The 13,628-nt window shown below is 45.5% G+C and overlaps 1 protein-coding gene across 3 annotated transcripts in view; it reads right to left on the bottom strand.

The window, feature by feature from the left end:
- LOC118387888 (chondroitin sulfate N-acetylgalactosaminyltransferase 1-like) overlaps positions 1-13,628 on the bottom strand; it is a 46,415-nt gene that overhangs the window by 10,873 nt on the left and 21,914 nt on the right. For 2 of the 3 annotated variants that reach the window (XM_035776704.2, XM_035776703.2), the window contains exons 4-5: positions 11,087-11,303; positions 9,527-9,628 (exon numbers count right to left, since the gene is read on the bottom strand). In XM_035776704.2, the coding sequence (XP_035632597.1) occupies positions 9,527-9,628; positions 11,087-11,303 (319 nt within the window). Of the gene's footprint in view, positions 1-1,206; positions 2,422-9,526; positions 9,629-11,086; positions 11,304-13,628 lie in introns of those variants that run through there. The other variant, XM_035776705.2, reaches the window with a different exon arrangement.

Raw genomic sequence — 13,628 nt, 5'->3', positions numbered from 1 at the left:
AGTCTCAAATTTCCACTTAAAAATATGAGACTGGATTCGATTTATTGGGATACCCATTAGCCGACGCCAATGGCGACAGCTAGTCTTACTTGGGTCCGACAGTTTGTCATAATGAATGTGCCCTAATGAAAAATGTATCAACCCCCTACAACAACAAAAATTAACATTCATTATAATCCACATAATAATTCACATTATTTTCCTGCTGTGAGAAACTGGGTCAAATCAAGATACGGCATCTGTAGTTCAGCCTGACACTATAGCCTGTAGGCTATTCCCAGTGCGGAGTCCTTCTCCCCGTCTCTTATCGTCTCTCTATCAGCATCTAGCCAAACTGAACCAGAGGGAAGGGCTCCTTCTCTCCTTCCTGGGGGCTCTGGAATAGATCAACTGTGTACTTGATTTCAGATGAATCTGTATGGAGACCGATTTATGTCTGCTGTCAGAAAGAGAACAGATTTAGGACCAGTGTACATGAGCTTAATCCTGCGTAGACACACACAGATACACCCACGTTTTGGCTGGTGTGATCAAAACCGATACCAGCCAATAGGTGGGTGTGTGGCCAGAACAAAAACACCCATGTTTTGGCTGGTGGGGCCAGAACAGAACCCCCCATGTTGGTTGGTGTGCCCAGGCATACGGACAGACAGACTGGCAGACAAATACAGACAGACAGAAACACAGACACCCACAGATACACCCACAAACGCAAAAATGCACACATGCATGCCTACCACATACAAATACTAAAACTCATACTAGTGCAGAATGTATGCTTGTAAATGTTGCCACTAGAATTCCCAGCCAGCTGTTGTTTATTGAAGGTGCACAAAATCTTTTAAGTCTCCAGAAATTCTTAGGACATTAAAACATTGTTTGCAAAGCCCCGTGGGAGTTTGTTCCCGCATTTGATAAATACCTTTTAAACCACACATTATATTAAAAAAAACATTAAATATGTATGTGGGCCAGAGTAATTAAAAGAAGGCAAACATGATTTAATTCAAATCACTTTAGCAGTGGGTAGGAGTGGGATTAGTTTAGGATTCAGGCTGTTGTTGGAGTGTTTTCACTGTGATTCAAGCAGCACCAAGCCTCAGGCCAAAACACACTCTGGATATTTCCTTTTGTGATCCTGGTTTGGTATGTCCGTCTGGTGCTGGTCTGGGAACCCCCCCCCCCTCTCTCTCTCCCTCTCCCTCTACATCCTTCTATCCATTTTCCAGCCATCCTCAGTACTGCCATGTCAAACAAGCACAGGAAGGAGCTCCTGTCTGTCTGTCTGTCTGCCCTGTCCCGTCTTCTGCCTCCATGGAGAGGAAATCTTCAACTCTCTGTCTACTGTTAACACCCTGAGGAGTCTCACTTCCTGTCTGTGTGCGCGTGTGTGTGCGTGTGTGTTTGTGTGTGTGCATGTGAGTGTGTGTGCATATGTATGTCTGAGGGAGAGCACTCACCGCCCATTTGTCTGACAACCGGGGCCTCTAGTGTTTTGGAGGACCCTGGAGAGTTAGGATTCAGTAAAATGTTTTGAAGAAACATCATCAGCACTGGTCATTAAAAATGTAGACGTGTGCAGACGCAGGCCTCAGGCAAGGCCCCATTAAGCAGGGCTGAAGTGGTTTTTAAGTGTGTGTGTGTGTTTCTGTGTGTGTGTGTGTGTGTGTGAGAAAGACAAGAGCATAATGAGAGGCAGATTTAAATGTACTTTACGTGGATAAACATCAACATCAGCTTCCAGTTTCCTGAAAAGCCAAAATGTTGCATCATCCATATGAAATCCTACACTACCCTGTGATGAAGTTTTTTTGTTGTTGTTGTTGAAAGGACGCAGTGCTTTGTCCGTCTCCATGAGGAGCTGGTCCCTCTGTGGAGATGTAGGAATGGTGCATTAGCATTTACTGTGCGCCGCTAGCTGTTGGGCTGGTGTTTATGCTCTGAGGACATCTGTGGTTCACAGGCGCTCAGCTATCACCCTGGGCTCAAAACGCTCTCCTCTTCCTCTCTCTTCTCTTCTCCGCCGTGTCTTGTCTTCGGGTGCATCTCTTCTCCTCTCCTCTCCTCGCTCCCTCACGGACACTCATTTATTCATGTCTATCGATTCCCCCCACTCTTCAAACAGCTCGGTGTGTCTCTGTCCATCTCAAACCGGAGTGACGGACAGTTAGCGGTGGAAGCGTGTTCGACATGATAATCGTGTCTCGTTGTCTGGTGCAGCTCACTAACATAGAGCATAAGGAATTGAACTTGATTTCAACCTGCTCTGTCGCTCTACTCTGATGATGTGATTTAACTGACTTGGATACAGAGCTTGCCCCCATGATTATGCACACAAATCGTCTTTGGGTAAGGGAAGGACGACTTTGATTTAGTCAGGGCAGAAGCAGCAGCAGCAGCAAATGATCCACCCGGTGCCTGCTGTTGGAAACAGACATTGACATCACACAAATCAATAACCATTCAGACCAATTCAACAGAAAAAAAGGAACAGGGAGAGATTGGAGTTTGGATGCTGTTATCTTTCCCTCTAGGAGATCCGTGCTCGATTACAGTGCCTGATCCAGAGTCCGATGAAGTGTTACGTAACCATGGCGATTGACAACAGAGAGCTGTTTATAAGGTGACAAGAGGACAGACCGTGGTTTGCACAGTAGATATGTTTGGCATCATGTGAGCTCCATCCTGAACTGTAGCAGACCGGGTTTCAAATAGTGTTACTTTGAAAGAGCTTGATTGAGTCTGCCTGGGGAGCACAGGGCAAGCTCACAAAACACAGCTAAATCATTCGAAAGTACACAATTACTATTTGAACCCAGGTCTGATGTGAGCTCAATCGTGGGACTGTTATGGCTGCGAAGATACCCTCTATCAGAGCAATTGTGATACAAAAAGCCTAGCAAGAACGAGGCACTGTAGTGCTCGCTCTGGATAAGAGCGTCTGCTAAATGACTTAAATGTAAATGTAAATGTGCTCAGTTGCCTGTGAACTAGGTGAGCGAGACTGTACAGATAGCAGGTGTCAACATACGTCTTGTTACACGCAGGCGGAGTCTATGGTATTTCCTGGGAACAAAGCAAACACATCCTCCAAGGACCAACACAGCTCTTTCCCTTGCACAGTGAGACAACACATTAGCAGCGGAGGTCACTGTCTCAGAGACACAATGCACAAGGACACTGTCTTGTCTTTCCCCCTTTAACTATTCACTCCGTCACAGGCCATTCGCAGAGACATGAGAGCTGTTGAGACTGAGATATCTTTGAGCGAAAGACCTTGGCTCTCATCAGATTTCTCTTTCCAGACAATACTGTCTGCCTCGTTGTCATTGAGAGCAAGAAAGCGAGAGAATGAGAGAGAGAGAGAGAGAGAGAGAGAGAGAGAGAGAGAGAGAGAGAGAGAGAGAGAGAGAGAGAGAGAGAAAGCTGTAGTGTGACATCTGAAACCGGCTCAAAGCCTAGCATGAGGTGTGCAACTCTTTCTCTCTCCTTCCCTCTTTCTCTTCTTCTTTCTCTTTCTACCCCTGCAAACCATCCGGCCATTGGTGGGCACAGCGTCTCCATGGCAACCTACCAGATAATCAGCACAGTACCAGAGTACCACGTGAACTCATTTCACCCACAAGGCGATCTCAAATTGACCCTGGACCTGTAATTGTATCTGCGGGCAATACACTAATTTCACTGCGACCGCTGTCATCCCTGATCCCAGGCCTGTAATATCCGACACTGGCAGAGGTCACTGAGTGCCTCTGGGTGGCCACACTCCTACATTATTCATCAGACGGGGCTGAAGTTTCTGAGTTGCTAAAAAGAGAGGCAGGGAGTGTGTGTGTGCGTGTGCGTGTGTGTGTGTGTGTGTGTGGGGGGGTACAGTGGGGTCCATAATTATAGGCACCCTAGCAAAAAATACAGTATAAAATAAATAATACAAATACTGGGCTATATTGTATGCTCACATATTTTTAGGTATATTATTTGATATTAATACAATTGTTCAGAGAAAGACATTTTGTTTAATACAAAACCATCTTTTTATTTTATTATTTATTTTATTTCACCTTTATTTAACCAGGTAGGCAAGTTGAGACCAAGTTCTCATTTACAATTGCGACCTGGCCAAGATAAAGCAAAGCAGTTCGACACATACAACGACACAGAGTTACACATGGAGTAAAACAAACATACAGTCAATAATACAGTATAAACAAGTCTATATACGATGTGAGCAAATGAGGTGAGATAAGGGAGGTATAAAGGCAAAAAAAGGCCATGGTGGCATAGTAAATACAATATAGCAAGTAAAACACTGGAATGGTAGATTTGCAATGGAAGAATGTGCAAAGTAGAAATAAAAATAATGGGGTGCAAAGGAGCAAAATAAATTAATTAATTAAATACAGTAGGGAAAGAGGTAGTTGTTTGGGCTAAATTAAAGGTGGGCTATGTACAGGTGCAGTAGCCTGTGAGCTGCTCTGACAGTTGGTGCTTAAAGCTAGTGAGGGAGATAAGTGTTTCCAGTTTCAGAGATTTGTGTAGTTCGTTCCAGTCATTGGCAGCAGAGAACTGGAAGGAGAGGCGGCCAAAGAAAGAATTGGTTTTGGGGGTGACTAGAGAGATATACCTGCTGGAGCGTGTGCTACAGGTGGGAGATGCTATGGTGACCAGCGAGCTGAGATAAGGGGGGACTTTACCTAGCAGGGTCCTGTAGATGACATGGAGCCAGTGGGTTTGGCGACAAGTATGAAGCGAGGGCCAGCCAACGAGAGCGTACAGGTCGCAATGGTGGGTAGTATATGGGGCTTTGGTGACAAAACGGATTGCACTGTGATAGACTGCATCCAATTTGTTGAGTAGGGTATTGGAGGCTATTTTGTAAATGACATCGCCAAAGTCGAGGATTGGTGGGATGGTCAGTTTTACAAGGGTATGTTTGGCAGCATGAGTGAAGGATGCTTTGTTGCGAAATAGGAAACCAATTCTAGATTTAACTCTGCTAAATGACTTAAATGTAAATGTAAATGTAACTTTGGATTGGAGATGTTTGATATGGGTCTGGAAGGAGAGTTTACAGTCTAACCAGACACCTAAGTATTTGTAGTTGTCCACGTATTCTAAGTCAGAGCCATCCAGAGTAGTGATGTTGGACAGGCGGGTAGGTGCAGGTAGCGATCGGTTGAAGAGCATGCATTTAGTTTTACTTGTATTTAAGAGCAATTGGAGGCCACGGAAGGAGAGTTGTATGGCATTGAAGCTTGCCTGGAGGGTTGTTAACACAGTGTCCAAAGAAGGGCCAGAAGTATACAGAATGGTGTCGTCTCCGTAGAGGTGGATCAGAGACTCACCAGCAGCCACAGCAACCTCATTGATGTATACAGAGAAGAGAGTCGGTCCAAGAATTGAACCCTGTGGCACCCCCATAGAGAGGTCCGGACAGCAGACCTTCCGATTTGACACACTGAACTCTATCAGAGAAGTAGTTGGTGAACCAGGCGAGGCAATCATTTGAGAAACCAAGGCTGTCGAGTCTGCCGATGAGGATGTGGTGATTGACAGAGTCGAAAGCCTTGGCCAGATCAATGAATACGGCTGCACAGTAATGTTTCTTATCGATGGCGGTTAAGATATCGTTTAGGACCTTGAGCGTGGCTGAGGTGCACCCATGACCAGCTCTGAAACCAGATTGCATAGCAGAGAAGGTATGGTGAGATTCGAAATGGTCGGTAATCTGTTTGTTGACTTGGCTTTCGAAGACCTTATAAAGGCATGGTAGGATAGATATAGGTCTGTAGCAGTTTGGGTCAAGAGTGTCCCCCCCTTTGAAGAGGGGGATGATCGCAGCTGCTTTCCAATCTTTGGGAATCTCAGACGACACGAAAGAGAGGTTGAACAGACTAGTAATAGGGGTGGCAACAATTTCGGCAGATAATTTTAGAAAGAAAGGGTCCAGATTGTCTAGCCCGGCTGATTTGTAGGGGTCCAGATTTTCCAGCTCTTTCAGAACATCAGCTGAACGGATTTGGGAGAAGGTGAAATGGGGAAGGCTTGGGCGAGTTGCTGTGGGGGGGGTGCAGTGCTGTTGACCGGGGTAGGAGTAGCCAGGTGGAAAGCATGGCCAGCCGTAGAAAAATGCTGATTGAAATTCTCAATTATGGTGGATTTATCAGTGGTGACAGTGTTTCCTATCTTCAGTGCAGTGGGCAGCTGGGAGGAGGTGTTCTTATTCTCCATGGACTTTACAGTGTCCCAGAACTTTTTTGAGTTAATGTTGCAGGAAGCAAATTTCTGCTTGAAAAAGCTAGCCTTGGCTTTTCTAACTGCCTGTGTATAATGGGTTCTAGCTTCCCTGAACAGCTGCATATCACGGGGGCTGTTCGATGCTAATGCAGAATGCCATAGGATGTGTTTGGGTTGGTTAAGGGCAGTCAGGTCTGGGGAGAACCGAGGGCTATATCTGTTCCTGGTTCTAAATTTCTTGAATGGGGCATGTTTATTTAAGATGGTTAGGAAGGCATTTAAAAAAAATATCCAGACATCCTCTACTGACGGGATGAGATCAATATCCTTCCAGGATACCCCGGCCAGGTCGATTAGAAAGGCCTGCTCGCTGAAGTGTTTCAGGGAGCGTTTTACAGTGATGAGTGGAGGTCGTTTGACCGTTGACCCATTACGGATGCAGGCAATGAGGCAGTGATCGCTGAGATCTTGGTTGAAGACAGCAGAGGTGTATTTAGAGGGCAAGTTGGTTAGGATGATATCTATGAGGGTGCCCGTGTTTTAGGCTTTGGGGAGGTACCTGGTAGGTTCATTGATAATTTGTGTGAGATTGAGGGCATCAAGTTTAGATTGTAGGATGGCTGGGGTGTTAAACATGTTCCAGTTTAGGTTGCCTAGCAGCACGAGCTCTGAAGATAGATGGGGGGCAATCAGTTCACATATGGTGTCCAGAGCACAGCTGGGGGCAGAGGGTGGTCTATAGCAGGCGGCAATGGTGAGAGACTTGTTTTTAGAGAGGTGGATTTTTAAAAGTAGAAGTTCAAATTGTTTGGGTACAGACCTGGATAGTAGGACAGAACTCTGCAGGCTATCTTTGCAGTAGATTGCAACACCGCCCCCTTTGGCAGTTCTATCTTATCTGAAAATGTTGTAGTTTGGAATTAAAATTTCAGAATTTTTGGTGGTCTTCCTAAGCCAGGATTCAGACACAGCTAGAACTTCCGGGTTGGCAGAGTGTGCTAAAGCAGTGAATAGAACAAACTTAGGGAGGAGGCTTCTAATGTTAACATGCATGAAACCAAGGCTATTACGGTTACAGAAGTAGTCAAAAGAGAGCGCCTGGGGAATAGGAGTGGAGCTAGGCACTGCAGGGCCTGGATTCACCTCTACATCGCCAGAGGAACATAGGAGTAGTAGAATAAGGGTGCGGCTAAAAGCAATAAGAATTGGTCGTCTAGAACGTCTGGTACAGAGAGTAAAAGGAGGTTTCTGGGGGCGATAAAATAGCATCAAGGTATAATGTACAGACAAAGGTATGGTAGGATGTGAATACAGTGGAGGTAAACCTAGGTATTGAGTGATGAAGAGAGATATATTGTCTCTAGAAACATAATTGAAACCAGGAGATGTCATTGCATGTGTGGGTTGTGGAACTAATAGGTTAGATAAGGTATAGTGAGCAGGACTAGAGGCTCTACAGTGAAATAAGCCAATAAACACTAACCAGAACAGCAATGGACAAGGCATATTGACATTAAGGAGAGGCATGCTTAGTCGAGTGATCAAAAGGGTCTGGTGAGTGGAGAGGTTGGTTGGGGGTCACGGCGATTTAGACAGCTAGCCAGGCCATCGGTAGCAAGCTAGCATAGGATGGAGGTCTGTTATTAGCCACCTCTTGCATTCCTTAGCCACCTCTTGCATTTCCGTCAGTAGATTAGTGGGGTTCCGTGTGGTAGAGGGGATTAATCCAAATCACACAACAACAACAAAAATAAAAACAATAGATATAGTTATAGAGGCCCAAGAAGAAAAATAAATAAATAATAATAATAAAAATAAATAAATTGTCCGATTGTCTATTCAGATAGCAGCCGATAAGACAGCTAACGGTTAGCAGGCCGCAGATGGGCGTTCAGGTAACGTCGCGACGGAGGAGCCAGCCGGATAACTCCTTCGGGTAGATAACGTCGGCAGTCCAGTTGTGAAGGCCCGGTGGGGCTCCGCGTAGGCAGTAAAACGGGTCCGGATAGGTGACTGCAGCCCGGGAGTGATTGATGGAACTCTTCAGCTGGCTAGCTCCGGAATAATTGATGTTTGCTCCAGAATCGACGAAAGCCGATAGTCACACGGATAGCAGCTAGCTAGCTGTGAGATCCAGGTATGAATGTCCAGAGTTAGCGGTTGAAATCCAGGGACATGGAGAGAAAAAATTGGGCCGGTATGTTCCGTTCCGAGCCGAGCCGCGCTGCGCTGTGCCGTACAAAACTGGCGATAGATTTTCGAGCTAAAGGATAGCTGATGATCACAAACCGTGGTTAGCTGAATACTAACGATTTGCCAGTAAAGAAGCTAACTAGCTTCTGAACTAGCTTCTGAACTAGCTTCTGATTAGCTTCTGGATTAGCTTCTGGCTAGCTTCTGGCTAGCTTCTGGCTAGTTTCTGGCTAGCTTCTTAGAGTTTCTGGCTAGCTTCTTGGAGTTTCTGGCTAGCTTCTTGGAGGATTACAGATTTGATGTAAATAATACTTTTTTATAAATATAAATTGGTAAGGCGGGTTGCAGGAGAGTGTTTTGAAGACGAGTTTATGAAAAAAAAATGTATGTGAAAAAAGTTGTAAATATATATATATATATATATATATATATACGGGACACGACAAGACGAGGACAAAAGACGTCTGAACTGCTATGTAATCTTGGAAGATAGGTTTCAAAATTTTGGACACCCCTGTTTTCAATACTCTAGCACTGTCCCCTTACCAAGAACCATTACAAATTAGCCAAAAACCTGGTTGCCTTTCCCAGGAAGCTGACATTTGGCCACAAGTGGATCTTCCAGCAAGACAATAACCCCAGGCACACATCAAAATCCACAAATAAATGGTTCATTGGCCACATAATTTACATTTTGTAATGTCCATCTCAGTCTCCGGATTTGAACCCCATTGAAAACCTGTGGTTTGAATTGAACAGGGCAGTTCATAAGAGCAGACAAAGGATATCAAGGATCTGGAAATATCCTGTATGGAGGAATGGTTAAGATCCCTCCCAATGTTTTCTCCAATCTAATAAAACATTTTAGAAAAAGGCTCTGTGTCGTTTTCCACGCAAGGGGAGGGTGCTGGAGTATTGAAAACAGGGGTGTCAATAATTCTGACCCCTATCATTTTTAGATAATTCCTCTGAGCAATTTTATGAATATAAAATAATATAATTTCCCCATTTTTTTTACGCATACAGTCAGTCATGTCTGCTCATCTGTGCATGTGCGAGCACGTGTGCGATTGTGTGGGTGTGTGTTTCCACCCACCTAGACGTGTTCTCCAGGGTGCTCCGGACTTCATTCATCTGGTCCTTCCCAAAATACACCACTGTGAGGTGGACACGCCCATCCTGCCGCACACACACCTCTCTGCAACACACACACACACACACACACACACACACACACACACACACACACACACACACACACACACACACACACACACACAAACACATTAAGACACAATGAATCAAACAGAGCAGGGGACTTACTATACACAACCCAAGTACAGAGAGGGCCATGGGGCAGGTAGCCTAGGTTGTAATCATTTGTTTTGCTTTCAGCAGACGTTCTTCGCTGCGTTTGAAGCTTTCCTGGCGCAACAGAACCGATGGAATAATCGCCAAGGTCCAAACCCTGCACATTTGCACTGGTAGGTAGGCCGAGACAAAAAGTTCAAAGTGTTTGAAAGAAAACACATATTGTATCAATAGAAGAGGTCAGTTCAAAATGGGGTTACAGCGAGATCAGAGAGTACCCTCAAGGGTAGGCGCATACCAGAGGAGGCTGGTGGGAGGAGCTATAGGAGGACGGGCTCATTGTAATGGCTGGAATGGAATCAATGGAACTGTATCAAACACACGGCACTTATGGGAAACTACGTTCCATGGATTCCAATTCCAGCCATTACAATGAGCCCGTCCTCCTATAGCTCCTCCCAACAGCCTCCACTGGTGCATCCGGTATTTGCACAGGCTACATACAGTATGTTACGTTTTTATATAGGAGTCACACAACGAGGATCTGGCACCAGACAGAAGCCTAGAGCGATCGATCTCCAGCACTAGTGCGACATTCTAGAACTCTAGCAAGCAGACATTCTGATGGAGACACGCCAAATGTATATGCTGTGCTCAGTAAATGAGTCACATGGCTTCTGAAAGACTGTCAGTTCGACCTCACATTCCTCTTCTCTCCACGTGAATGCGCACACACACACACACGCGCGCGCACACACACACATACCACCTCCCACTCCTCCCTTAAAAAATGGATGAGACCAAAGCATTTGCTCAGCGACTCAGGGAACCTTTGTACAGCATGAACAGCACCACTTTATCACAGGTTCCCTCTGAGTCCAGGGGGCAGTTTAACGTGCTGGGTTTAAGACTGCTACGAAGCAGGATTTGCCAGAAAAAACAAACACCCTCAAAGCCTTGATAAGCAGCTGTGCAGGAGTGTAACAAATTACAGGAATGAAAAGGTCTCTAACAGACAGACATGCCGTGGCTATCAGAGTACAAACAGAACCTTCATACCTCCTATACTCCGAATCCTTACTGCCGCGACAAACTAGGAATGTCAAACATGGATAACTACTGCATATTCTGTTTCTCGTTCCCTTTGACTCGGTTATTGCCTAACATTATCGTAGTTAATACAAGTGAACATGCTTTTTAAAATGTCTTCATTAACCCTTATTTTACAGTTGTTGTTTTTTTTTGTGAGGTAGGTTGCCGGAGAACACATTCTGATTTACCACAACAACCCGGGGAGAGGGGCGAAAAGGCCAATAACACGCATGAATAACTAAGTGGCTCTCACCTGAAGTTGTGCATGAATTGTCTGAACTTGTCGGCCCTCTGGGAGAGGGGCACTATGATGTTGATGGGGACGTTAGCCGTGTCCACCCTCTCGTTCTTCACCTTCATCAGGGGCCCAAAGGGACGGAACAGAACCAGCTTCCTGAACTCACGGCTCTGGTCCCCTTTGAAGGTGAGCTCATACAGAGTGCCTTTGTCCTTCTCCGTCCGAGCGATACCTGGGGAAGGGAGAAGAGTGAGCTTACCCATACACGTACACACACCAGGGCTGTCAAATGCACACACACACACACACACACACACACACACACACACACACACACACACACACACACACACACACACACACACACACACACACACACACACACACACACACACACACACACACACACACACACACAGCTGAACTGCAGTTCAGTTTATTTTATTATTTGGCGTTATAATGTTGATGGCTATCCAATAGTGCATTGTGGATAATCTGCCTGGGTTTTGTCAACTGGTGAATATTTTCTCCTCTTTGCTGCCTGAATCTGAAAGTTTTTTTGAAAAGAGAAGGATAGTCCTTGGCTGTGTGGCCATGGGAGAGAGAGACAGACCCAGAGAGACAGGGATAGACAGACAGGGCATTTCAAGCTCAGGGAGAGAGAGACAGACCCAGAGAGACAGGGATAGACAGACAGGGCATTTCAAGCTCAGGGAGAGAGAGACAGACCCAGAGAGACAGGGATAGACAGACAGGGCATTTCAAGCTCAGGGAGAGAGAGACAGACCCAGAGAGACAGGGATAGACAGACAGGGCATTTCAAGCTCAGGGAGAGAGAGAGAGAGATACAGGACAGGGAGAGAGGGACAGACAGGGCATTTAAGTGAGAGAGAGAGAGAGTGCAACAGATTGGGCATTTCAGACCTTGGGAGAGAGTGACAGACAGGGTATTTCAGGCCCAGGGAGAGAGAAAGGGCATTTTAAGCCCAGGGAGAGAGAGAAAATGAATTTTAAGCCCAGGGAGAGAGAGAAAATGCATTTTAAGCCCAGGGAGAGAGAGAAAATGCATTTTAAGCCCAGGGAGAGAGGGAAAAGGCATTTTAAGCCCAGGGAGAGAGGGAAAATGCATTTTATGCCCAGGGAGAGAGGGAAAAGGCATTTTAAGCCCAGGGAGAGAGAGAAAGGACATTTTAAGCCCAGGGAGAGAGAAAGGGCATTTTAAGCCCAGGGAGAGAGAGAAGGGGCATTTTAAGCCCAGGGAGAGAGAGAAAGGGCATTTTAAGCCCAGGGAGAGAGAGAAAGACAAACAGGGCAATTCAGGCCCATGGAATGAGAAAGGGACTGACAGGCAGGCAGGCATACCGGCAGACAGACAGAGACACACAGAGAGAGAAATAGTACCTGACCACTGTGACTGACCCAAAATTAATCCTTGACTATGTACAGCAGCCGAAGGCAGACCTGGCTCTCAGGAGAAGACAGGCTATGTGCACACTGCCCACAAAATGAGGTGGAAACTGAGCTGCACTTCTTAACCTCCTGCCAAATGTTTGACCATATTAGAGACACATATTTCCTCAGATTACACAGACCCACAAAGAATTCGAAAACAAATCCAATTTCGATAAGCTCCCATATCTATTGGATGAAGTAACACAGTGTTTCATCACAGCAGCACGATTTGTGACCTGTTGCCACAAGAAAAGGGCAACCAGTGAAGAACAAACACTATTGTAAATACGACCTATATTTTTGTTTATTTATTTTCCCATTTGTACTTTAACTATTTGCACATCATTAAAACACTACTGTTAGGTTCTAAATAACAGGGTAAAATGTGAAGGACAACTATGAAAAGCTGTTTTTTAAACCCGCCTCCTATGCTGAGTCTCCTCCTTACACATCTGGACAGCCAATACATCTCGGTTTCTAGGCAAGACGTTAGTGATGCATGTTCTTTCTCACTTCATCTGACCTGACCTCGGCCCAAATTCCTCACTCCTCCCCCAACTGACGGCTGTCCTCTTGACTTGTACCAGACTGTGGCCCTTCTCCTTTCCATAGGATACCTGATGTCTAACTATAACATGTTCTGCATTCTCCGCTCTCCCTCCCTTCAACATTTCAAGTTTAGAATTCAGAACCCATCAGTACATAGACATAATATCACATTTGAAATGTCTTTATTCTTTTGGAACTTTTGTGAGTGTAATGTTACATTTTTATAGTATATTTCACTTTTGTTTAGTATCTATTTCACTTGCTTTGGTAATGTAAACATGTTTCCCATGCCAATAAAGCCCCTTAAACTGACATTGAAATTGAATTGAGAGTGAGCAGAAGGGGGGTCGAGAGAGAGACAGAAACTCACAGAGACGGAGAGAGAGAGAGAGAGAGACAGGGCATTAATGACAGGGCATTTTACACCCAGAGAGAGATGGCCAGAAAGGGCATTTCAGGCCAATGTAAAGATCCCCGGCCTCTCCTCTCTGCTCCTAGGTGGACTTGGCTGGGGCCCTGGGCCATCTGCCACTATGACAGCTGAAGGAGACTGGTC

This window comes from Oncorhynchus keta, chromosome 9 (genome assembly GCF_023373465.1).
Source record: "Oncorhynchus keta strain PuntledgeMale-10-30-2019 chromosome 9, Oket_V2, whole genome shotgun sequence".
Classification (NCBI taxonomy): Eukaryota; Metazoa; Chordata; class Actinopteri; order Salmoniformes; family Salmonidae; genus Oncorhynchus; species Oncorhynchus keta.
Note: the sequence above shows the minus strand (reverse complement) of the source record. Positions and strands in the feature narration are given on the sequence as shown.